The sequence below is a fragment of the Neopsephotus bourkii genome, unplaced genomic scaffold, assembly GCF_033783945.1.
Source record: "Neopsephotus bourkii isolate Nb327-2 ecotype Australia unplaced genomic scaffold, CSIRO-AGI_Nbou_v1 NB_1481, whole genome shotgun sequence".
NCBI classification, from domain to species: domain Eukaryota; kingdom Metazoa; phylum Chordata; class Aves; order Psittaciformes; family Psittacidae; genus Neopsephotus; species Neopsephotus bourkii.
In genome coordinates, this window is record NW_026901957.1 from 455892 (window position 1) to 483143 (window position 27252).

The 27252-nt window shown below is 39.9% G+C and overlaps 1 protein-coding gene across 2 annotated transcripts in view; it reads right to left on the reverse strand.

The window, feature by feature from the left end:
* Positions 1–26698, reverse strand: part of MAP3K1 (mitogen-activated protein kinase kinase kinase 1) — a 57285-nt gene extending 30587 nt beyond the window's left edge. Inside the window, exons 1-2 of one of the 2 annotated variants that reach the window (XM_061369252.1) lie at positions 26485–26698; positions 26100–26339 (exon numbers count right to left, since the gene is read on the reverse strand). In XM_061369252.1, coding sequence (XP_061225236.1) covers positions 26100–26107 — 8 coding nt within the window. In that variant the 5' untranslated portion in view covers positions 26108–26339; positions 26485–26698. Of the gene's footprint in view, positions 1–25026; positions 25581–26099; positions 26340–26484 lie in introns of those variants that run through there. The other variant, XM_061369251.1, reaches the window with a different exon arrangement.
* Between the last annotated feature and the right edge of the window lie 554 nt (positions 26699–27252).

Genomic DNA, 27252 nt, shown 5'->3' on the forward strand with positions numbered 1-27252 from the left:
TGCATTATTTGAACATTCTGGTGTATGTTCCTATATAGTAGTGGAAACAAATCTGTCTCTAAACTCATGTAGGACTTTGAGGCCACAAAACGTACTGGAAGTAAGTAATAATATTTTAAAATTAGTAAAACTAGATCATGCCAACTGTATGTTTGGCAGAATGATGAACAATTTCTTACTGATGTTAAAAAGGAATCAAAGAAAGTTTTCTCTTTACCTAGAGAGTTAATCTTTCACTGTGCTTTGTAATCAGCAGCACAGCAGAACCAAGGAGCAATTCCAGTTCTTTACTCCACTGCGAGATCTCCTCCCCAAGGTAACTATACGGGTTTTGGCTAAGAAAGAGGTACAACTGTAACAACTTAAAATTTCATATGCTACTGTTGAAATCAGAACAGGTAGATTTACCAATGTCATCTTTTTCTGATTGAAAAGGACCATCCAGGAAGGAGGAAAAAAAGTTGGAAAACCATGGAATTTATGGACAGGAATAAGCACAGGCAACCATGGTACACCCAAGTTTTGTGGACATACAAGGGAGTTCAAAAAAACTGTAAAAAGCTGAACAATTGAAACTGTCAAAAATCTCAAACACACTCATTTCAAAAACATCAAGAGCAGCACACTCAAGTAGTTTTCTTTGTTGCCACAGACAGGTATCACATTAAAGTGACTTGTAAAAAGCTTTTTCGTTTATCCTCACCCACCAAGCACAAAAAGAGAAACAATCATTATTTTAGAAGAGGAAGTAATCTTATGTTGCTGAAGCTACAAAATAAGTATGATTTAAAAAAAAACAAAAAACATTTACTTGCTTACTGAGAGACCTGTACGCAACAGCGCTGGTTATAAGATAAGCACCAAAGGTATTTTCAGTGGGATGGAGGCCAAGTGTATCTGCAAGATAATTACCTGGAGCAGACTAATAGAGAGATGTATGTATACTTCAGGCACAGGAGACATGTTTTCAATGACAAAAATCTCTCTCACATACTGGATTCACTTGAAAAAGGAACTTAAACAGGATTACAATGATGCTCTTAAAATTAAGAGTTTTGCTTATTTGGCACTTGTTTTAGATATTTAATACTGACAATCATCAGAAAAGGAACAGAATACTTACTACAAGTACATGATGCTAGATGCTTCCTTTAAACTATCTGCCTATTAATTTTTTTATTTCATCAGAAATTGGCTGTCAGCATTCAAACAGATTCTGATTTCCTGTTTGTTGTTAACCAGTTATCAGTCACCACTGAACACCAGTGATACTAAGTTTTCTTCAGTAAATATTACTAACTTTTCTACAGTTTCTAAGGCAGCTTAAAGAATCAGCCTGGGGCCACTCAAGCTTTTTGATTAACTTAGTCAAAGCAGAACTGCCAGAAAGACTCCAAGCTGTGAAACAGCAAGCAATGCAATTAAAATTTGGCTAAGAATTGCCATGCAATCCATCCATGCTGAAGGAGCCTCAAGGGCAAGAGAGGAAATGGTTATTAACCATTTGTGCAGTACCCTCAAGCACTGTTTCAGCTGAGATAGGTGCAGTCCACAGCTTCAAAGAAAAAACAAACATTAACACACAGGTGTACTTTCAGATATTTAAACTGCTCTCTCACATAGCCCAAAAGACAAAGATTGTGTTCACTGTGCAATACTAACACTAAGTTTTTGCGACACTACTCATAGAAGCTCACAAATACAACCCTCAAACATCCACCTGCAGTCCACAATTGTGTTCACACTCCATAAATCAAGTCTTAAAATTTAATGGAGCAGTTCTCTGGAATTCTGATGTTATCAATCAACCTACACTGAGAAATCTAAAACAACAGCAGCAAGGCCCCTTCATGAATATTCCCAGTATAGGGAAGAATGCTGGGATACTCCCGTGTGAAGCTCACAATGCCTAAGTATCCATGTACAGCAATAACAAGGTGTCCTTGCTTCATCACTGCATCTCCACCCAAAAGCACTGATTTTTAAAAAGTGATGTAAAACATGTGGTCAGGCTATCATGAAATATTAATGCTTATCTGAACTTTACAGTGAAGTGAAAGCAGTGGCACTGCCTCCTTGAGACCAGAAAAGAGAATGAACTTATGTGTTTATAACAGCAACTTCATTAAAAACCAAAACTAAGGTATACAGAAAGAAAAGTTGATCCAGTGTGCCAAGATTAAAATTGTTAAAAGCTGCTTTGATAGACTGAACAATCATTTAGTTACACATACATACAAAGAATTTCCACATTTTTCTCAAACTTTGCATCATACATATTTGTGAAAGTTGTATAAACAAAAGAGAAACCTCCTATCATCCATCTGGAAGATGACATTTCACTACAACACATGAGAAGCAAGGCCATAATGAAGTTAAAATGACAAGAAATCAGGTTTTCTATAGAATGCTTTCTTACCAAGCGCAAATTCACAGCATGATTTTCAAACATCATTTTTCATTTTAAAATGACACCTTAGTATAGAAAAGCCTTGCTAATTTTTACAGAACTTGTGAAATATAACTAAGCTAAAAACCCTGGAGAAATAAGTGGGCCCCTGTTTCAGGAGTGCCTGTTGTTGAACATAGAAACAAAGACTGAAATATCAACATCCACTTTTTTTTTTTTAAGGTGTTTTCCATCACTAAGCAGATTTAGAGACTAATAGTATAACTTAGGTAGCTGCGTATCATTCATCTACATTTAACCCTTGAAATCTTTCGCACAGAATTCCACTGTCAGCAACATACTCCAGTGAAAACACTTCCTTGTGCCATCTACTGTTTTTCTACATTTCTTAACATGCCTCCCTGAAAAAACAAAACAAAACAAAAACCAAACCCAAAAAACTCCAACCAACATGCCCATCCTGAAATAATCTGAAATAAGAGAAAGCCATATTACAAATATTTTGTTTATATTTCTCTCCTTCCTACTTGTCAGTACCACCACCACCACAACAGTCCTGGGGTAACGGCTGGACTTTATAATCGTAAAGGTCTTTTCCAACCCAGCCGATTCTATGATCATTAGAAATTAGTGAGCATGATTCAAGCAGCAGTGGAACTGAAAACATTTTTGCATTTTAAGTAAAACAGCTCAACAGAAGCTTCAGTCCTGAATAGCAGATATTTTATTCAAATTACCCATGCATGTCTTTGTTTTTGTAAAGTACCACCAGAGTTTCACATGTACTGCCACTGTCTTCAGAAACTGTTTATTTTCTCTAATTTTTATTAAAAAAAGAACCTGCATGGGAAGTTAAAGTAATACAGGAAAAGCACTTAAAACTGTGTCAGTCTCTGGTACAAGTGTCTCATTTATGAGGCGATCATAAAATGAATGTACTTCATTGTAAATTCTGTTGCCAGAAATACATTAACATTCCAGAAATCCACATGTTAAGCGGGGAGCCTGCTACAAAAGCCCTATGTACAGGACAGTACTTTTGTAGCTCTGTCAAGTTTCAAAAGCAGAACAACTCTGGATGCTGCTGCAAGCATATCACATGTATCCTTCCGCACAAGGGAACTTTAACAGGCACACTGTTTAAGTGCACAGATGTGTTTTGCCCATTACCTGTATTTGCCAACATATTAAACTTTAATGCTGCCCCCAGCAGTGTTGTATTTCAGACAATTCAAATATAACAAAAGGCAGGAAACATGGTCATGCTTACAGCCATGCTCACCTGCTCTAGGGGGATACAACACAATTGCAGCCCTTGACTCCCAGAGCAGACCTGTTTTCAACTTACTGCCCAGCACTGTCAGTGCAACTGATGTAACAGAATTCAGCACGGTAGTGTGTGCAAACATGCAGTTAGACCAGGAGACCATGTTACTGTAAAAATGGCATCCTTGAATTTAGTTTAACTGGTAGTGACAAAATGCAGTTACAGCAGTGTGTGACATGCATTCAGACTCATGAGGACTGCTGTGCTCCCCTTTTCAGGAAAGAGGCACGGTTAAGAAATGATATATTGTTGGCATAGAGCTAGCTACCACATGAAAGCAGCAGATTTCGAACATAAGCCTCAATGGAAAGCTTTGTTTTCTCTGTAGTTCAGTTCAAAATAACTACTTCCTGACGGCAGTTTTTAAGTTCAGCTTCCTAAAGTTCAATACATTCAGAAATACTAAAGTTGAGCTAATAAGGAAAAACACTGTGCAATTCATTTCTTAAAACCTGTCATGCACAAACACAAGAAACAACATTTTTCCCAATTAGCTCATCAGAAAACACAAAATCAACTAAATAGGAATGTTGAATTTTAACCTACAACCCAAGTAAAGCTGACAACTATATTTTTAATGCTCCAATAATATTTTCAATATTCCAAATGATGTACTCATACAACAAAAGTGAAATTAGACACTGTAGACTTTACAGCCCAGAGTTGAACTAGATCATAAAACAGAAGAATGACAAGTACTGCACTTTTTTTTGCAATATTAATCAGCTCACAGCAGTTTGCAACAAAGATCTAAACACTTCCAATCTACTAGCAGTATGTGACAAGAGATATTTTAGCATTATAGAATCATACAATGAGTAGAACATTGCAATACAGTCTTTAACAATAGCTGAACTGAATCTCAGGGAGTGCTGGCAAACCAAACGACATAGAGAACATTTGTAAAACTGGAGATTCATAATGAAGATTCATAATGATTACTGAAAATTTATTCCAGGGACAACACACAAAAAATAAAAATTGCCATTTTTTTTTGTTTCTTTACTAAGCAGCTTTCAAAATCTATGAGGAATGAAAAACAAAAAAATTAACAGTTATTCAGAGTATTCATCTAAAAGCAAACCTACTTGAGCAAGACAATATAATTTCTTGTAACTCCCCTACATGCCATTCCATATCCATTAAAGAAAAGCCAAGTTACAGCTGTTGTGGGTATTTTAGTTTTTCATCAGTTCAGTTATGGACCTAAATTTCAGCCACAAATACTTAAGTTACATAGAGTAAAATGCTTTTAAGCATCAAGAAGAAAACAAACCACCAAACAACACAGTATTTTAAAAAATAATAAAAGGTCCATAAAATACTTACATGCAAGCAGAAACTTAAATTTGCTGCTAGAATACTCTTAGATCAAGTACTAACATTAGAACTGGCACAGTAACAAGCCTGGAAACACACTAGGTAATTTAAATGCCTAGGTTCTGAATGAACAGCTATATATGCCACTACAGAGGAAGGAGGGGCCAGAAGTTACCCTAACTTGCATAGGTAACCTGTTGAAACAGTTCCATATACCATCTTCTCAGCAGCAATGTCAGTTTGAGGAGTTCCTGCTCCCCACCTCAAATATTAATTTCTACTCCTCCCTGCTGATAAAGCTCTGACTTAAAAACAAACAAAAAACCCAAACAAAACAACAACAAAAAGCCCTAAAACCAACACCACACATTCTGAAATTTGATGTTGGTAAGAAGGAAATGGAAAACTGCTTAACTGGATTTTATCTCCAGTACAATCATAACATGGTCTTGCACCAATTTCCCCAAGAAAATAGACATGACAGCATTTCTGATGAACAAGCTTCAGTCAGTCTTCTAACACCGTAATAGTAAGGTGTTCCATTTTAACAGTACTCATGCTGTGACAACTAAGTTATTCCAGTAGAGGACATGCCCCACATGCAGTGGAATTTACCACACTGGATACTAGAGTTTCATAGGATGAAGAAAGGTTTATTATTAAAATGAAGCTGCAGAAGAAGGAACCACAGCCCCCAAAATCTGAAGTTTGTTCCTCAACCTGAATTTATTCAGCAGGTTAGTAGGGGTTATGTCCTGCAGCCATGAGATTAGATATGTAGCAAAAGAACAAGGGGTGATAGGCTTAAACGGGAAGTTTAGGTTACATATAAGGAAGAAGTTCTTCACTGTGAGGGTGGTGAGGCACTGGCACAGGTTGCCCAAGGACGTTGTGAGTGCTCCATCCCTGGCAGCGCTCAAGGGCCAGGTTAGACAGAGTCTTGGGCAACATGGTCTAGTGTGAAGTGTCCCTGCCCACAGGGGCGGGGCTGGAACTAAATGAACTCAGGGCCCTTTCCAACCCAAGCCATTCTATTATTCTATGAATTAGAAAGCTTAACACTCTGAAAACAAATAATACTTCTTTTTGTTTGTTTTCTGTTCAATAGGTTGATCCCAAAAAATAACTACGTCCTTTGTTTCCTACTTATGATAGGAACAAACCACTATATTTTCAGGACAGAAAGAAAGCACAGCAGCATGACTCAAAGATAAATATAAGAACAGAGCTTATTGCTTACAGGCAGCTGCAGACCCTTGTGCATTTACAAGGCTCCCAGCTGCATAGTCTGTCACTCCACAGGATCTCCCCGTAAAAGCATCTCTACAAGACCAAACCAGAAGTCCACCCAGCCCAGCATCCTACATCAAACAGCAACTGCCTGTGCATGCTGTAGTAAAACCACAGGAACAACCTCTGAGCAACCTCTTCCCTTAAATTCTTCCCCATGTCCACCAGCAATGTGTTGCTCCCGGCAGGAATTGGAGGAGGATGACTCTGTGAATTTACCCAAATGATTTTTTATCTGATGTAAGCTCTCATCTGCTGGGTTGTAGGTAGTCACACTCTAGAAACCAAAGGTATGTCACATGAAGTAACCAGAGATGTTTAAAAAAAGCTGGGCTGACCTTGGGGAAAAACAGCTGAAACTAACAGAAGTAATGTCAGCAGCAAATGCACATTGTTTATTTCAATTTACATGCCAGTTTTTGTACAAAAACATTTTGTACATGTTGTACAAATGTAGGTCAGGGAACAAACTCACTGTTACAAAACCAAAGTACTGAAGGCCTACAGATACAGTAACTTAAATAATTCCCATAAAGACACATACACACTTCGAGCTTCCTCCTTTCTTTTGAAATCCTGAGGCAAGATAAAAAAAAACCCTGTAATCATCAAATCTGCTCCTGCAGCTAAGTCAAGAATGAGGAGGGTACATGGGTAGCCTTCCAAGTACTGAGAAAACTAATTGATACACAAAGTACAAAGTGCTTTCCTTATTTTTACTTTGAATAAGTTTATCTTAAGAAGGTACTTAACCTTCCCTATGTAGAAGACATTGCATATCCTTAATTACATGTCATTAATACACAGGAATACTCAAGAAATCCCACTGTTTTAATATTTAGAAAAATCTTACACAAGAAATGCACTACATACAACTGCATTTAAACTACAAACCCCAAATAATTCTCCCAATGCAGAGAACAACAGAATCCAATATATACTACCATGAGTTACACAGATAGCATTTCCTAGCAGTGTATGTGATCTACTATCTTAGTTTTCCTTATGTAATCTACTATCTTAGCTTTCCTTAACAAGTCTGCCCCCTTTGTGAAAAGAGATGGATGAGGAGGAAGAGAAACAGTACTTAAGATTAGGACATCTGATACTGCCACAAAATGCTTGATGTAGTCAGTAAGCTTCACTCAAATCAAACTGGCAAATGGAAAATCCCAAATGACCTACTTGACCTCTGGGGGAGGGAACAAGGAGAAAATGTACAACTACAGTTTATGTTAAACCTCTGAAAGAAGCTGGCCATGCAACCAGACATTCAACAAACAGATCTGTCAGTGTTATCACATACATACAGCCCAGAAGAGATGAAGGCAGACAAATTCCATTTCATGAAGGCTTTCCCTGAGGTAACTAAACTAGCAATGAATTCTTAGAAGTAAGGTCCAAACACACCTTGGCTTGTTGAAAAATGACTTGCAAGTCATACCTAAACAAATACCAAGATAATTACCAATTACTACAAACTATTAAGAAAAAAGTATTCAGTCAAATATTTCCTCACAAACAGTGAATCTAAAACAGAAACGCTGTGTTTGTATCTTGGAACATGTTCTTATGGATCTCAGCAGTTCTTCCTGCTCTAGGCATTGAAGTTTCTGACAAAGCGTAAGAAGTCTGCAATTTCCTGCTTTGCAAAGCTATCAAAATGACTGTTCCTTTTTCGATATTTAACAGACAGACATGAAGAGATTATCGTACCTCAATGCTGATAGTGTTTTATTAACACACCATGAAGGAAAGCTGACAGCAGAATTAAAGATAAACAAAACAAAAAAACATCCTCAAATTCCTCAAGGCATCAACAAAAATAGGCAATCTCTTCCCAAGGCCTAGACAGAACAAGAGCAAACATTAGTCAAAAAGAAACACAGTCTCATGCTCTCTCTGAAGCATAAATACAAAAAGACAGGAATTTCAAATTATGTTCACTGTAACACAAACAGCGTGAAGACAAAGACAGTTACTAACAGAAGTTAAAGGCAGCTTCATAAGTTCTCCTTCCCTTGCGGAAGTGGAGAATGAAAAGATATTTTGCAGAAGTTAGCTGCATGCTTTCAGGTTCTTTTATCTGGCTACGAAAAAAATCTTCTCTTTCCTGGTGTATTGCACACAAAAAATCCCTGTGAAACTCAGTTAATGGGAGGCAGAAATCTGGAAAACAGAAATTATTTTCAAGTACTGTTCTAACATCTCAGCATGTTTCACAACATGATTCTTTTCTGACGGATCATTACACTCAAAAGAGCCAGAATGGACAGACAACACAGAAATACAGCTGTTTGTTTCAACAGTTATAAAAAGGGAAACGCGTGACAGTCTTACATGATTTTTGCACTGAATTCTTATGAACAGCACAGTACAGTGTTGACTCAATTTAAAGTACATAATACTTAATAGATATGATCAGCATAGAACTGAACTTCACTACACTATACAACCTGTCACAATCCAGCTTCTCCTCAGACGACTTGTTTAAGTAATAAACAATTTACTGCCACAGAGCTGTTAAGAAAACAACAGGAATCGTTTCAGTGGAGATCAAGACTTCCTTTCCTTGCACTGCAGAATGCACTCGCTGGGCCCATTCTCTGCAGTAACGATTTGGTTAGTTTCTTCATGTAACTTCATCCATAGCAAAGTCATCTGCATGAGCTAAGCTAAAAAAGTACAAGCCACTTGTCACCTGCAATTTATCTCAGCAGCTTTTTACAGCAGTATTTTTAAAAGTTCATCAAGGAGGAACAAACTCAGATCTGCCTTTAAGGAGAGTCATTTTACAGTTCACAAAATGCAAATATTTCTCATATAAAATTATCATCTTTACAGGAAAAGAAATCTTGTGTCATGCACATATAATACATCTAGTTGGAAGCAGTACAGCAAAAAAAAATTTAGCTAATTTGAGAGATGTTACTATGTAAGTAGCAGCTGGCTGTTCCATTTGCAACTTATCAGCTCCAATTTCACGGTGCGTTAAAGAGTAAACTACCTACACATCCATAGGACATGGGTATCTCTTATCCATACAACAGCATACCATACTGCCTTCAGACCAGGACCCAATAAGCAAAGAGAGGTGTTCAAATCTATGTAACAGTATTAACTTAAAAGCAATGTTCTTACTGAGAATAAAGCTGAGCATGAAAAGTAGCCCATATACTGTGTTGCCAAGAAAAAAATCTGATCAATGTGTGAAGCAAGTCAGTTATCTGGAGTTTTTATATTTGTTTCCCGCTTTTTTTATTTTTTTAACCTCTATTCTTTAAAAGTGGCTTCCAAACTTCTTACATCATAACAAATACTGTGTGTGATTTTATCTCCGTGTATCTAGGACACCTTTATAACTCATGTATGAGACACAAGGTAAATGTTTATCTGATAGAAAATTTCATGCTGCACGTTAGGATTTTTGCATCTCCAATGAAAGCAAACTGCATAATTATACAATTTCTCTGATTTTAAAACCTTAAGACACCATCCCAAAAATACCAAAAGTGCAAGACTGACTTTGTAGTAGGCACATTTAAAAAATATTACATAAATTTAAGGGGTTTTAAACAACAGCATTTCACCTAGACATCAGTATAATTAAGGAAGAACGTGCTTTGTTTTTTTAATGTTATGTTTGAAAGCCATCTACATGGTTTTGTACCTACAAAACCATTTTTATCTAAATTAGCATTCATTTCAAAATCGGAAACCCACTTCCCAAGATCTAGGTTCTAGTACAGAACCTAACTACAGGAGTATGTTTTCCTTAAGTTTGACCATACTGTTTAGCACAGGAAAGAACAACAAATGGAAAATACTTGAAACATATCTGTACAACAAAAGCAAACCCAGAACTGGCCATAAATAACAATGCTGAACCAGCTCCAGAGTTTCAGTAATGGCAAGACCTGTCTCTTTTCCTCCCCACATCTCTCTGCCAGGCACAAATCCCTACCAACACGGACTACAACTTTGGAGACTGGCTGGGAAACCATTTTATCTTACAACAGGTCCAAAGGCCTGTCTTTCTGCACTGCCGTTTCAACAGAAATTTCTGAAACTAATGCATATATTCCTGCTGCATTTTTTTTTCCCATCTATTACCAGTTTCTTCTGAAGGTTTTACTGTAGTTTTGACCACCATGATGTCCTAAAATAAGAACGGGACTAAGTGAATCTGTGCTTTCAAGTGTATATTAATCCGGTTTCTGGAGCTTTTCCAGTAAATTTTCTATCAGTGGTCTAAGGGAAGGTTATACAAACATTGACCAGATCTTGCGTTTCTGTTCAAACAGAAAATTTCTTCACGCAACAACAAATTCTGGTACATTAGAATGACGACCTTAAAAAAAATCTTACTGGTTTTCAAATTGGTGGACAAAGGCCAAACCAGTGTCTCTTCAGAAACACTTAAAAAAGCATCTCAAGCAAAAGAAAAGTAAAATTCTGGCATTATACTTAGAAGATTCTTAACAGCTTCCAACTTCCAATAACTAATGCAAATAGCACTGTGTAATATGTGCACTCAATCCTAAGAAAAGTCAGAATAAACCACATCACTTAAGCAAACTGGCTAACATAACTCTTCTGCTAATTTGTTCCCATTGCTGGCTTCAGAAAAACAACAGCAGTACATTTCTGAAGGTGAAAGATTACCAGTGACTGCTGTTCTGGATGGTTCTCCTCCTGCCTTCACATTACAAAAGCTTCCCAATGGTTATCTTAAAAAAAAAAAAAGAAAGCCAAAGAAGGTACCAAATTTAGGCTTTACACTTAAGTACCTAATTCTGCATTTCAGCTGTATTTAAAACCCAACATTCACTTTCTGCATAAGCAATTCTAATCAAAGAGGGCACAGTAAAACAAAAAGAAAACGCATTTCTCTCCAGAAAACATAAAGCAAGTACTAGCAAGAGAAATTCCAAATTATTTATTCAAATGTAATCAAAATTTGTGTAACTTGGAAGGTTTGGGGTTTTTTTTTGTATGAACATTCAGATGGAAGTTCTATATAAATCTAGAATGCATGAACAGAAGACTAGAATGTATTTTAAAAGTCCAATATTAAAAAACACTGAATAAGGAATATGATGAGTTACTTTGAAAAAAGCCTAATAATGAGGAAAATGAGACAACATTGAGTAAGAATACAACTGGATATAAAAAACAAACCAACCCAAACAAACAACAAAAAAAAAAAAAAAAAAAAAAAAAAATGAAGGAGTTGCTAGCTAGGAGTTTTGGCTTCATTTGTGATCCCAATTCAAGTACCAGCATGTACTTTAGATACAGGTGAGGCCCAACTCACCTAATCCTTTTTTTGATTTTTTTTTTCTATTTGATGAAGCACAATTCATTCTGTTTGAATTGATTCCTGTAATTCTCTGTACACTCAATTAGGTTAAAGTATCTTCACACTGTAAAAAATCTAAACACGCACTGCTCAAAAGAGTGTCTATATGAATGGCTTTATATTTTTTTCTTTCTTCTGAAGCAAGTTATTAGTGGCTCACTCTAGTGGTCTAGTACTAGAGACTTAAGACCAATACACAATTTTTAAACTGACTTATTTGCAAGCAGCTGTAACTGTCTTACTCACAATTAAATGAAATGAAGAGCTAATTTTCTTCAGGCTCATTTCTTCTTATTTGAAAATACCAAATTGTCAAGTCTGCATTATAAAGCTTTCCTCCATAAGTGTCATAGATTTTTTTTTTCCAGAAAGTCGTAAATGAAATCTCAGTAAATTGCACGTTGTCCACACTTCCACCACCTACTTGAGGATTTAAAATCTGAATCCATGCGCAAATCACTAGTAATTCAAAGCAGAGTGGGTTTTTTTTGGTTGGGTTGGGGTTTTTTTGGTGAGGTGTTTTTTTTTTTAACCAACACAAATATCAGAAACAAATTCAGACTGTGACTTGAAGCAGTAAAGTAATACCTAGTAATTTCTAGTAGTGAAATAGTCATAAAAGTATGGGAAATGAGATTGCAAGGTTTCACTGAACCAACTTGAAGGGAAATTAACCCCCTTGTTACTGATTTCCTTTGGGTGAAAGATATTTCCTCTGTAACAACAACTGAATCTGAAGTAGTTCCCTGAGGTTCTACCAAGAAAGCTTTTACTCATCAGCTCTGCTTCAGCATATGAGCAGATAGGCAGCAACAAGTTAAACAGGTGACCTGCCAAGCAGACTGACCAGCATGGCAGCTGCAACTAGCTTACAGCCCCATTTGTGACCACCCTGCTGTGTTACAACTCTTCTGAATGGACTTTCACCCTTAGTTACAAACAACTTGTTTTAACATGACACAGTAAGAAATCTATCACAGAATATGTCTAATTATTAGAGATTTACAATCAAATTTCATTTTCTCTGCTATACAATGTACTTGGAAAGAATGAAAAAAGATAGAAAAAATCCACACACCATACAATTCCGGAAGTTGTTCCACTTTAATGGCATTGCTACATATTGAGAAATTACAAAAGGAATCTTACATCAAATCAATGTGTGATCTTGTTAGTAGTAGTGAAACTTGTAAGACATTTTAGATGTCTTATATTACTGAAGCACATTTGCAATATGCTTATCTTAAGGTCAATGAGAAGAACACTATTCTGAAAGATCTTTACAAGACAAATGTCTAAGAGGAAGTAAAAAGCTTTTCTCTGACACACAGGTAAACTTATTAAATTTTAATTAAATATTCAAAGATTAAGCAAACATTTGAGATTACAAAAGACTTCAGACTCATTTTACTTCTTAGCATGGGGACCTGTATCACAGAAGCAGCCTCTTAAGAATGGGACAGTAACAGAGAAAGCAGTCATAACTGTTTAAACAGGTGTGTAACTGCTTTTCAAATCACTGTGAAACTAGATCACATATACGAGACCAGAAATAAAGACCAGTTTCCAGGAAACACTGGTGGAACTACAGTTGGAGGAAAGTCCATGTGTGACACAAGTCACGCCCTTGTGTCTTACTAATGGACTGTTTATGGAAATGCCTTTTTCAACAAGTTAATCTTATACTGTGTACTGGAACTGACCTGGCTGTAAAAAAGAAGACTAATGTCACCTGTTAAATTAATGGGTACATTAAACTGACAGGCAGCCTATGACTATGGTGTTGGAGTCCTATGTCCACGCAAATGTTAGAGGAAGATGCGCGTTTGAAACGGAGCTAGAACAAGGCCGACTTAAATCCAGACTGCATAGGACTAGCGAAGAACATACTGTCACATAATCCTACCCTGGAAGACTAAAGGCATTTTCATAGTCAGCTTCAGACATATTTCTAGCAACAAATACTAGGTGAACATTCAGGTACAGGACCCAAAGTGTAGCTCTTTGAACACTGCAGATAGGAAAGGTCAACAGTTTCAAAAGAGAGCCTTCCTGCGTGTCTGGGTTAAGCATTAGCCAGCCAGCCACCCATCTACACAAATTTCTACATACAGCTTCTGTATGAATATGAATAAGCAGGTTTCAATTCTGACTGCCCATTTGCAGCTTCTGAAGGAACAGTTAAACTAAAAGACTCCAACATTTTAAATCCTGTAATTACAGATTATTTTAGCAACAGCAAAGAAGTATACAATAACCCAACAAATCCTTATCAGAAGTCACCACGGTAAGAACCAGCTACACTAACCACTTCCCTTGTGAGAGCCAGCTTTATCCCCTCCCAGCTATAAAAACATGCCATTTATTTGAACATGGAAAGGACGCATATTGCCTCATTTCCTATTTCCTTTTAGGTATCAAAATGCAGACCTTGTCACAATAAGGCTCAGAAATGCAATAAAGCAGACACTGGGCCTTCAGAAGAGAAAGTGAAATGTTGATTCTCTAAAGTGAACTTGGGTGGAGAATAAGGGGTGAAGGAAGAACAAGTTCTGCATAGTGTATTTTATTTTCCAAAAGTTATTGTAAAGAAACTAGAGGAAAAACTGAATAGACTGACTTCTATTAACAAATGACAAAACTTTATGCAATTATAACTACAATGAAAACTCTGACTGCATTTATGATTATGCACTAATTATTTGGGGTTTCAAGTGAAAAAAAAAAACCAAACCAGCTTTAAAGTTTTCTTTAGGGCAAAATCCACAGGCCTGCTTTGTGTCTCTAATAAATCACAAATGTATTTGTCATCAAATTTGCTGCACAAGAAAGTGTTCTGAAATCCAGAGGCAATGGTGTCTTCTTCCCTAGAGACTGAGAATACTTAAAGAGCCTGGCCTCCTTAAGGTACCAGCTCCCATAACGTGCTACATTCTTCCCACAGAGGGGAGACAGAGCACAGCTGGTCCCAACTAGTATAACCAGCAGATCTGAAAATGCTGCAACCGCATAAATCAGTCCTCTATGTGGCTTTTGGCTTTGTTCCAACCCAGTTTACCTACTAAGTAAAGTGGATTGTAAATGAGGGAGATGTGTGGCTGGTTTGGTTCCATGATCACAGAAACTTACGGTACATTTTGTACCAATGGCAACCAGGGAAGGCAAATCTGTTCAGTAGTCTACCCCTTACAAACATTAATTAGAACAAAGATAAATTATTTCTGAGTAACAGAAGAAATAAATTATTTTCAAAATCTTATGGGTCCTTACGTATAGCTATTTATAATTAAAAACGTCCTGGGTGTATTAGAGAAGAAAAACACCATACTTTTGGCAATTTTCACTGTTACATATTTTGAATCAACAGAAACTCATCATTTTTAGATATTTCACAAATTAACAGGTACCAAAACACTATTAGCATGGCACAGGCAGAAGCAACCTAAGAGTATTAAACCTATGTAAACTCAAACATGCATTTATATGTGGAGATCCTTTTTGAATCAGGAGGTCTTGCAGTTTGTAACACATACTACACTACCAGACCCTGTATCCTTCTTTTCCCCCCCAAAGACTGGAAGTTGCACAGCACTTGCATAGTCATTGTCAGTGCAACATGTTTTATGCTACTACTGCCTGCTGCCAGAGGCTTCAGAGTTGGTGAGCAGAGAAGCTTCTCTTAGAGTCCCGCAAATCACATGCAGCTCCAAGGTGGGCATAGTGGTAAACCAGGTTCTGTTTTTCCTCTAAACTGGGATTCATATTCTGAACAAAACCCAATTTGGTATAGTTCCACCTATTCAGCCTAAGGCACCAATACTGCAAGTGAGATGAATACACAAGAAATAAACTGCTTATAAAGGATACCAAACAAGCCTAAAAGGCTCCACCACTGCATAAGGGGGTTTATTAGAGGCTCACTCACAAGATTAAAACCTGTATTTTTGCTTAAGTCCCAGCTATTTATGGTTATTTAGGTCTCAACTACTTATGCACATGTACTTTGAAGACAGTGGAAATACGCATACAGCTAAACTGCTGCCTAGAAAGAAACCCTTGTAAAAAAAAACCTGCAAGTCCAGAAAAAGTCAGAGATACATTCTGATGAAGCTCCTATGGAACTCTGTCTACATGGTAGAAGCTGGCACATTTCCCACTACTTCCCCTTCTTAGAAACTCAGTGGCCCACCCTATGGGTTGAAAGGAAGCCAGAAGTGCTGGATATACTCTCCCTTGCAGCTTCAACTCCCAAGGTTCTACACTGGACCTATATTCCCTTTACAGTTGGTTTTAAAATGCAGTAACACAATTCACACATAGCTGATTTTAAAATGCTGAAGCAACTGTCCTTCCCCACTTGATTTTGCTGGGCATCCTCACTAGGGGCAGAACTGTAAAATTCTGCCACAAACATGCAGCTCAGCAAGTCTGAACAAGCAAACAGTAAAGCATACTAATTTTCTGCTGAGATACTAAGGCGAATTATACACTTCAGCATATTTACCAGGATGAGATGATTTACTATTGTACCTGAACATGCTGGAACTTAACCACATGCTTAAAGGACAAAACTGAAGAAACAGTAACTCTTTTCCCATAAGTACACATAACTTTAGAAAGAGCTAATCTATACTTCAAAATTTTCAATGTAAATAATGTTATTTCAAGACCAAGAATAATGATAACCTGAGTACAGAAATATGAACACTTAACGATATTAAACTAATGAAACTGTTGAAGAAAATAGGGGAGAGATGTGGTTAAAGATGAGAAAGGCCAGCGTTTTCACAAAGGTTTATGATGTTATCAGTTAAAAAAAAAAAAAAAAAAAAAAGAGTATTGCAAGAGCCACAGCCCAGGAAAGTTACTGCCATTGATGTATTAGGTACAGACAGTAAACATTTGAGTAAGGTCATCAAGACCTTTCTCATGGACATCTCACAGGGCAACTTTCAGCTGAAACCCTTTTAACAATGTTTTTTTTCTCCCTTCAGAAAGGGAAGTCCAGCTTCCACTGTGAAGAGAATTCGTACCAGAGTTTAGGAGTGCAGTCTACAACCCCAAGCTTCTCTTTTGCAGACAGAAAACAAGCTTGGCTTGAGAATTCTTTTGGGCTGAAATGATTAGCACAGCATGTACAAGGGAACTGTTCACATTTATTTTACTGTTCTACTTTCTAACTCTTTCCCCTAGTTTTCCATTCCCAAGTGAATCACTTGGACCCACCTAGCTCTAAAGTAACCACACAAAGAAAAAGCTTTCTCCAAAACCTGAATCTTTCACTATCAACCACACAGCTGAAATGACTGATAACTGTAACCACTATGAATGGAGGCATGCTGCAGAATCCAAAAGCCATGGTCAGACATGACACCACTGTAACCCACTGGAGCAATTCTAAATTGCCCTGTACCACCCAAGCCAAACACTTTGCCAGCCATTACTATTTCTCCTGACTCTGCTCGCTGAGGAATTCAGTATATGCAGGTTTACAACACGGAACACATCCTTACATGAAAGCACCTTACAACTTTGAACAGATGGAAGACATCTTAGCTAAATCCAAAATATTTTATTACTCAGCTTCCTGATAGGGATCATCTGCCTTCTTTCCACAAAAAAAAAAAAAAAAAAAAGCAGTCTGAATGTCAGTCTGTATGTCTTCACAGTGAGGGAAACCAAATAGATCAGTCACCCAATCACTTCTGTATCAGTTCAGTAAACCACATTTCTAAAACAACAACCCCGAAAACTATCTGCATTGCTCTCTGCTAGAGGTCTGCGTGGCTTAAGGAGTTTTGTTTCATGCCTTCTAATACACAAAGCTGGAGGGAGTGGGAGCTCCTTTCCTTCCCTCTTCCTGTAATACCGGCTTAAAACACATACAGAGAACAATCTGCATGTCTTGAGTCCCCTTCTCCATGTACCCCAGCTCTTCCTCACAAGAGACTCTGCGAGGGATAAGAAACATGTAGTTGCAAATTCTTGTCAGGGGAAGAAACTGGAACACTTGGTTTAGGAACATGTTAGAAGAAGGAGCAAACAAGGCTGGGTGGAGCAGGACATCCCACTGCATGAAAGCCTGGCCATAACCTTGGAGATTCAAAGGGAAAGTTCATTCTGCTCCTTCTAGTGAACTTGCCAGAAGCCAGCAGCCACCACTGCTGGGCAGGTGGTGAAAAACCAGGCTGTGTTTGCTGGGCAGTAAGGAAGAACTAGTTTTCACACTTACCATGGAAAACCTATTACAGACTGCAGCACCCAGGCACTTCCTACAGGCTGGGGCATCCGAGGTGCCTGCAGAGATCAGGAAACCTACCATATTGAGCTTACAGAACAAATGCACAGCTAACTGACAGTTAAAAACCCAAGAAATTAATGCCCATCCTATATTTACAGAAGAGTTCATGTTCTGGAACTATATGCTGGCATTACTGAAATAACTTTTAGAAATAAACTTCTGCATCTTAGTACAGTTCTAAGAGAAATTCTATCTAGCTCCACTCCTTTTAAAAACCAGCTGTTCACATCTCCATTTCAAGTTTGAACTGCCTAACAACTTGACACAACTGTAAGAGCCACCACCTGTGTTTTATTTATAGGAATAATCCAATAAAATCAGTAAGCAATACAAATCTTTTGTACGGGAGATCCTTTCCAAAATTTTTAAGAACACAGTAACACTACTTCAGTGAGTCTCCATGCTAGTAACAACAGCAATACTTTCATACATTAAGCAAACAAGTCTTTAGTCATAAGCTAGACATCTGTAGAAGTATTTAGTGAAATAAACTTATTTCAGGTGTATTTTATGGGAACATTTATGATACTGATTACATATATGGTGATAAAGTTAAAACTTGCAACAACAGAAAAAATCAAAAGGAATATTATCATACCTAGCAGCTCTACGGTCTAAAAGTATGGAAGAACTTAGAAAAAAAAAGGCATAAAATATTGATAAACTGACAAAACCCACTGACTCACATGAATTTTCAAAGTACAGATTCAGCAACCAGAAGATTTAGGTACTGTCATAATCGAAAGCAATTAGAATACTGTTTTAACCATGACAATAAACAAACACTTGCCTGCTAGAGTGTATTAATCTGACAAGCTCAATAAACCCTACATGAACTGCAAACTGGAGGTCACTACAAGTTTCATCACAAATTTTGTATGCCTCTCCAGATGCAAAGCAGTTAAATATTACCTGGGCATAATCGGGAGATCCTATTATTCACTGAGCTTTGAAACACTGCTTTTAGAAAACACAAAGAATTAATTGGCTTTGTGCCAACTCAGTTTACCTACTAAGTAAAGTGGATTGTAAAACAGGGAGATGTGTGGCTGGCTTGGTTCCATGATCACAGAAACTTACAATACGTTTTGTACCAATGGCAACCAGGGAAGGCAAATCTGTTCAGTAGTCTACCCCTTACAAACATTAATTAGAACAAAGATAAATTATTTCTGAGTAACAGAAGAAATAAATTATTTTCAAAATCTTATGGGTCCTTACGTATAGCTATTTATAATTAATTTATTGGCAGTAGAGTGGGCAGCAACAATTAATTTAAAGACAAAACAACAAAAAACAAAAAAACCCCAAACCTTCTCAATTTGGTACAATTACAAATTTATTTCTTTCATTCAACACTTAAAATATTTGCACAAAGACTTTTCAGTATCTGAAAAGAACAATCTTGAAGATACAAGGATGACAGTCATACAGGACAGAAAAAAAACCCTCTGGGTTTTATTTGAGAGAAATAACTAGTGAAATGAAATGCGTATCTGTGGGCTGAAACAAGGAGTATTAGTTGCATATCTTTGAGGGTTAACGTACCAGCTCACAAAAGGACCTGATCATCACTGCTGACAGCTGAGAAAAAAACTAATTACAGTTTGCTCAAAAGCAAGATGACTGGATGCTCAAGAAAAGGATGGAAGAGCTTAGAAAACAAGATGTCAGATGTGGATGTCAGTGTGGTCTAGCAGACACCATTCATTTTTCCAGCACTCCCACCTTCCACAGTGGCTCTGTGCAAGTTACAAGGAACTGCAGTATCAACAGCAGTGCAAAATCTACTGATGAGAAGTACTACATAAGACTTGCAGTCACCTGTCATTTTAAGTAAATTAGCAGCCATTCCACTACAAATTTGAATATTAGGATAACAGAGATGAGAACAAACAGCATTATATTTCCATGAATGATATAAATAGTTAACATTTTAGGGACACAAAAGCAATATGTGGAGATGGTATGAAACAAAGGTAGACTGACTTGCTTTCCAGTTTAAACTCACAGCAGAGAAATAGGAATACTCAATGACATTTTACGTTTAAATTTTTTTTCCAAAAAACCCCCCATGTCCCTTTTTGCAAACACCTTCAAATCTCAGTCATCAGATGCTAAGCACTATAAATTTTGCTTAGAAGTTTGCTTTCTGACAGGGAGTTATGGCTGCATCACCTTTTATTAGGAAAATTTGAGAAGTGCTTCACCCATTTCCAGACAGAAGGTAAACAAATCCCAATTTCAAATGGCTCTTAAGTACCAAGTAAATAGCACTGCTCTTTTTTCAGGACATTTTTCAGCCAAGATTCAAAAAACTTACGACAAACCCCTCTGCCACCAAATAAAGCTAACAACCAAAACCCAAGAAAAAAAAGTACACCGAACCCCCCCCACAAACTAAGAATCAAACAAACAACAACAAAAAGCCCCCAAACACCTCTCTCAGACAAAAAATAATCAAGACTTTTCATCACTGACCAGGTTTCTCCAGTTCTGCAGCATAGTGAGACAGGAAATTGGAAGCATCCTGCAGGCAACACACTCAGCCTCCGGGTAAAGATAAAAAGGGAGGGAAGCAACAGAAAGCAACTTTCGACTTAACCATCTTCTCCTAGTCAGTTATGCACAAGTTATGAAGCCCTTTTAAAGTCTTTCTGTCCACTCTGCCTTTAGCAAAAGAATAAGCAGTAATTCTAGAGTTTTAAGTGAGTGCAGGTAAAAAGTAAAATAAGATGACCTTATGGTCTTTGTAGAGATTCCTCCAAAAACATAGAGATTAGCATTAGAAACTAAAACCAGATCCATTCTCTTATCACCACTGCTGCTGAAAACAAGCTTTACAAGTCTGTTTAAAGAACAGCTACATGCCAACGTATAATTTCTATTTTAAACAAGCTTAAGCCAAGTTTCACCAATACTGGAGGCCTGTGAAAGCCAAAAGAAGCATTCCCACAGCCACCCCACCCACAGCAGCTTATTTCCACTCCAGCCTCATTCTCTTTTGCACCAGGATAAGCTTTTCTACAGCTGCACCATCACCTTTACTCCAACTTCAAAACAAGTGCATCAGCACACTGAAAGATCCCATGAAGCTCAAATCTATCACAGAGAAGAAAAAACTGATCTTGAAGTCTCAAGATCTACATGTTTGACCTTTGGGTAAGGCACAAATTGCGCATGTCTGCACACAGGTATTGCACTGAGCAGTACTTAGACTCCACTGACTGAGAGTGGAGACTGAACCTTTAGTATCAGTAAATCCAATGAGACAGAAAGCTCCAGATTAGTTAGTTACAATCTATTTACTTTGCACAGGAACAAAGAAACTGCCATAACAGATCAGACCATTTAAGCAGAACCCTACCACTTGCAATAACTAAGAGTGATAAAAATCAGACACAGTAGAGGGTGACCCTCTTCCAAAAGTACTCTCAAGCTACAGAGCACAGAAGAGGTGGGAAGTGAATTTTCTCTCACAGCTATATCCAGAAGACAAATCGGTGGGTTATTTAAGCAGCCAGTTAAAAAGATGTAGCATTACGGACTTGGTTAAAACACAAAATATTTTACCTTAGCTAGGAATACCAAAGGTCAATCCTAAGCTACATTTTTTACCCTAGCTGCATTTTAGACAACACAAAATCATCATAATTTCAGTGCAACAACAACAAAAAAACCACACCACCAAAACCTTGGCTAGATTGCGCTTCCACTGTACATGCTCCCTGTTCCCATTCCACTGCCCAGTCCAGTGCTTTTTCAAAGCATTTGTCCCCTCTTCTGAAAGTCACCAAAGGTGCTACAAATTGATGAGCAGAGCTAAAACTGATAAGCTTTTACTAGTACATTTGCCCATCTAGTCAAAAATCCAGTTTCACCGTGTGTCTTTGGTGTTTCTAGCAGGTATCAAACAGCAAATGCAGAAAATACCGTATAAATATCTGCTAAGATTGTCTTGCAGCAGAACTGTGATAAATCTGCCATATCTAGCATATATATTTTCAAATTCAAACAATTTTCACACAAACCACACAGTTACTGTATGCTGAGATCAACTGCAGCATTTCCTGCTTTTCATTTTTTATAAAAACATGGTCATGGCAATATAACTAATCCTCTATTTACAGATGTAAAGTCACCTACACCAATTTCAGACACAAATAAGTACCACTTACAGGGTCTGAATGTTTTAAAAGAACATTGTTAAGGCTTCAGAGAAGGAGGTGCATTTTGCCTTCATGGATTTACCTCCTGTTACAAGATATCATACTACAATTATAACTGATCTCACTATTTGAACCTTTTAATATAAAACAAATTAACATACTGTCACTACAGACATGGAAAAAGAGGTCTGAAGTGCTTTATGCTGAAGCTACAATTCCTAGTAAAACTACCACCTCCTCCTTACAGTGATACAGAAAGATAACTTACAACCTTCACAGCTTTTAGTGAAAATATCTGCTGTCTGCTGTAACAAGCAGAATGCTTGAGGGAGGTAAAGAAAAAAGGTAATATTTATATTCAGAACTTAACAGCAGAGTCCATTTCCTTTCTTAGCTTCGTTTTGAGGCTCATGCAGGTCTTCCAGCATAAACAGAAACAGAAAATCTGTTTAAAAGGAAAGTAACTGTAACACCAGGGAGACTGGTAGGGGGACTCCAGAGCAAGCACAGTATCTTAACTTACAGTAGTGTTACAGGAAAGTATGACTACTGTACTTAAAAACAGATTAGGAAACCTCCACATAATATATTTTGATTATGCCCTTCAGTTTGCTTCTTAATATATGTCTGGGCAACAGCTGCACGCAGAAATTCAATGTGCAGTACATTTACAGAAAAATTAAACCTCCCTCCTTTGGCTAGAGCAAGTTAATTAATATCACAATAAGGGCAGAGGGATGTTTTAAATTCTTGATAGAGCCAGACAAAGTAGTACTTTGTCTAACATCTGTTTACTGGTAACATGACATACAGAATTACTGAGATACTCTATATGAGCATTTATAGGATATTTCTGAAGAACAAAGACTATTAATGTTGCCACGTACTTTCAACTGTACTTACGATAAATTCAAAGTAGATTATTTTACTAAACTATTAGAGAAAAGCATTTGGCATTTAGTATTTTCTATGAGTTGTTAACATTCCCAGTCAAAATGTCAGAGAGCATTTAGAAGAAAGGTTAACTTCTACACATACTCCAAAGGCAGGTACTTAAAAGTAAGCAAAACTGTCCACAGGAAAGGAAGAAAGTCCAGCCTCTGTCATTGCTACTGTGGGGCTGACTAGCAAGGACAGACTCAAGTGTTTTAGCATCAATGCAACATATATTGACCTCCCTGAACCTCTAATATCAAACCTAACTCTCACTTCCTATCACCATAAGGCTCTGTTTTATTTTAAACACATCTTGACACCAATTCTTATTTTCTCTGAAACTCATGAAACTGGTTACAATTGTAATATGAGATACAGTACATTATAATTTCACTACTTGAAAGAGACAAAGATGGTGCTAAGTCATAAAAAGACAACTAATTCACTAAAATTAAAACTTTATCCTCCCCCCCCCCAAGATTTCTCACTAATCCTCTAAGTACAGAGATATTTCTTATCTGTTATGACTGCTCTGTGTTAAGTATTTTTATACTGCCCTAAAACCAGACCCAAATCCATCTAAATTGCTTGGAATTCATTTAAATAGAACATTATTCTACAAAACGGTTATTATTACAGTAGTCCCAAGACAAGTCGACCTTTAAAAAAAAATATCCTTGAGGTTTACCTGACGTAAGACACAACTGAAAAGAATATACAAGTCATGTGTCCAAGCTGAAACTAGATTTCTTAAGGAGTTTAAACTATTAGGCACACAAACTATAAGGCAGCATTAAAACAGGTCCTCGGATATTGATACCAAGTTCTTAAACTACGTAGTACACATCATACAAAACCTTACAAGAAATCCATATGAATTTGTCAACTTCACATTAAAATTACACCATCCCCACTGCAGTGCCTTCCCACACATGTATCAGCTAGACCTATCAACTGCACGTTAAAGCTGAAAGTATTCTGAAGTACTTAAAGTGGATCACCACGGACATGACTTTGCTTTCATCCTGCATACTTCTACACGTGTCAAACAGGCAGAATAAAAGTAGTTCTATAAAACCTCAAGAAAATGGACTTATCAAATAATACCTACGGAATACAAATATAGGGGCTGCAGACACCAAGGCACTAAATTAATCCACTGGAATGCACAGTCTAGAGGAAACCACAGAAATACTTGCTCTTGGAGAAATGACTGGACATTTGAAAAGACCTCTTCCCTAACCCCCCCCCCCCCCCCCCCCCCGTTCATAAAGAAATCAGTTCTGCAATATCACGATGCTACAAATCGGAATTCGGAAACGTCCTTCAGTAATAATAATAACAACACAAAAAGCAAACCCGTACGTTCGTGCAGCGAACCGCTGGGAAGGTGCAGGCAGCGGCCAGGTGCCCGGTGAGCACCGACGAGGCAGAAGCACAGTCCGCGCCCTGCCCCGCACGGCAGAGCTGCGGCAGAGCTCACGGGCTGCGCTCGCCCCGACACCCGATAGCTGACACATCCGGCCCGGGCCCCGCCACCACCCCAACTCACACTTCAAAGCCTTTCGGAACTTCAGCAGGAGTCAAACACAAAAGCACCCCCCGCAAAAACACACGCCACCCCCCGCGGCTCGGACGCCGCGCAGCCCGACTCGCTCCTTCGGCTCCCGGCCTCCGCGCAGCCGCCGCCGCTGACAACTCCGGGCACACCGCACCGACTGCCCCTGAGCCCCAGCCCTGCCCTCCGCAGGCAGCTCCCGCCGCTCCGCGGCCGACCCACCGGGGGGAATGGCGAGCCGGAGCCCACCTCGAGTTCTCCTCGAGGAAACAGCCGCGCCACCACTGCTGTCACCGCCACCGCTCAGGGTCGAGCCCAGCACACCGCTTCAGTTCCCCCCAGTGTCTCCTCACCTCCCGGGAGGGGACGGTTCCATCCTCCGCTCCGCGGCGGGGTCGGTCCCCGCCGGGCTCCCCACCGTCAGCAGCTCCAGGAGCTCGGCGCAGCGGCTAGGAGAGGCAGCCGGGCTGGCGGGGCTGGAGCGCGGCGGCCCGGGTAGGTAGTGGAGCAGCAGCGTCTCAGGGGTCTCCGGCGAGGAGGAGGAAGAGGAGGAGGCGGCGGCCGGGGCGGTGGCGAGGAAGAGGGGCGCCTCCGGCAGCCGGTCCAGCTCCACACTCCGCACTTTGCGCAGCTGCTTCCGTCTCCAGTCGGAGCGCTGCTCTCGGCAGCCGCCGCCCGCCTCCTGCAAGAGCCCCCCGCCGCTCCCAGCAACGCTGCCCGCGACCGCGCCGCCCTTCAGGCTCCCGCAGGCGGCGGCGGCCGCCTCCGCGCCGCCACCCGAGGGTAAACCCGACGACGACGTGCGATTCCCCGCCGCCGCCGCCATTTTCTCTGGCGGGTCACATCGGGCTCCCGAGGACCGGGGGGAGACAGCACTCTGACCCGCTGCGCAAACAGCGCTGCCTGCGCAACCGGCGTAGAGAGGCTGCCGCCGATTGGTGGCTGCGCGCCGCGAGGGGCGGGGCGGCCGCTTGTAGGTGCAGCGCCCCGCCCCGCCCGCCCCCGCGCAGGTGTTGGCGGTTGGCGGCGCCGCACCCGCCGCACCCGGCCGTGAGGGGAAGGGCCGGCCCGGCCCGGGACCGGCCACCCGCAGACGAACCGATGGGACGGGCCGCGCCACGGAGTCGGTGGAGGCGCCGGGCGGGGAGAGCGTCCCCGCCCCCACGGGGCCCTTCCCACGTGCAGGGGAGCGGCGGGGGCTCTGGGGAGCAGCCGCCGTCGCGTGGGGAGCTGAGGCGCGGGGAAGCCTTTCCCGAAAGTGGCGCCGGCTCCAGGCAGCGTCGCGGCACCCTGGTGCGTGCTGTGTGCCCCCGTTCCATAAAACATCCCCAGGCGGCGCTCTCCAGGGAGCGCCATGGGGCAGGAGGCAGTTTGAGTTACCCGCGGTGCCTCGCCGCCGGGAAGTCGCTGCTGTGCCGGAGTTTACCTGCTCATTCCTCTGTGGGATTAGCTCGAAATTCACGGCGCATCCTTGCTTGCAGCCTGCACGTGTCCTTCCCTGGGCTGCCCTCACTTGGCAGGCGTCGCTTCACCCGTCCCTGGCCGCTTTTCCATCCCCGTAACTACTCAGAAGCGCTGATCTCCGCGGAACACACCGCAACTACACGTACGCACATCCAGCTTGGGTTATAACACACCCCGATCGCTGCGGCTGCGTCCCAGCAGGCTGGGGGAGAGAAGAAAGGCAGGAGACATCACATGACCAGAACCTTGGGGAGGTCCAAGCAGAATTTACTCTTGGTCTAGATTTCCAGCCGACCACAGCGGGCTGGTTTTGCTTTCAACCCCCGAGCTGCAGAGAAGAGACCTACAGTTCTACAAGAACAGAGTGAAGTGCGTTGCTGTCAGAAGGGTTTTGCTGCCGTTAAACAAGCGTACATGTTTGAATGCTGATTTAATCTGAGATGAGGGAAGGAAAATGAAATGTCATTCTGTTAACAAGGCTGTTTTAGGACTGGAGTGATTCTCCAAGCACGTAGAAGTCACGCAGTTCAAACTGCTTCTCGTTAGCTGAATAAATTCCTTGGGTTTTCGGGATTTGCTTATGTATACCCGAGTGTAACATTAACTAAGCACTTCGGCAATGATTATTAGCACGGTCACTTTGCTGGGATCACTGCTTTGATCTGAAGCACCAGTTGAGTGAGGAGTGCCTCCGAACAGAAGCAGATTCTTTCTTGCCTTACACACGTGTTCAGATGCTGACCTAAGAGTCTTTGCTGAACGGTGTAACAGGCAATTTAGAACAAGTCTTTACCCCTAGACTTGCAGAAGGAAAAGCCCGAGGAAACCCTTTTCACTGCGTGTGACTGCAGAATAGTGTCAGTATGCACATGGCCTCAAGGTCACACTAAATGAGTCACTTAGGTGGTCTGTCAAGATGCCACACTGTACCCACCTATGTGAGGGTTTCTCAGTGAAGCTGTGAGAAAGTTTACCATTATTATCTTGTAAGTAGGGTGCCTCTGGGATAAGCAGGTCATCTAAATATGCTCCTATAATGTACAACTCAGGGATGTACTTGTAAAGAGAAATTAACTCTGAATTTCATAAAGATAGTATTTAACACTTGTTTAAAC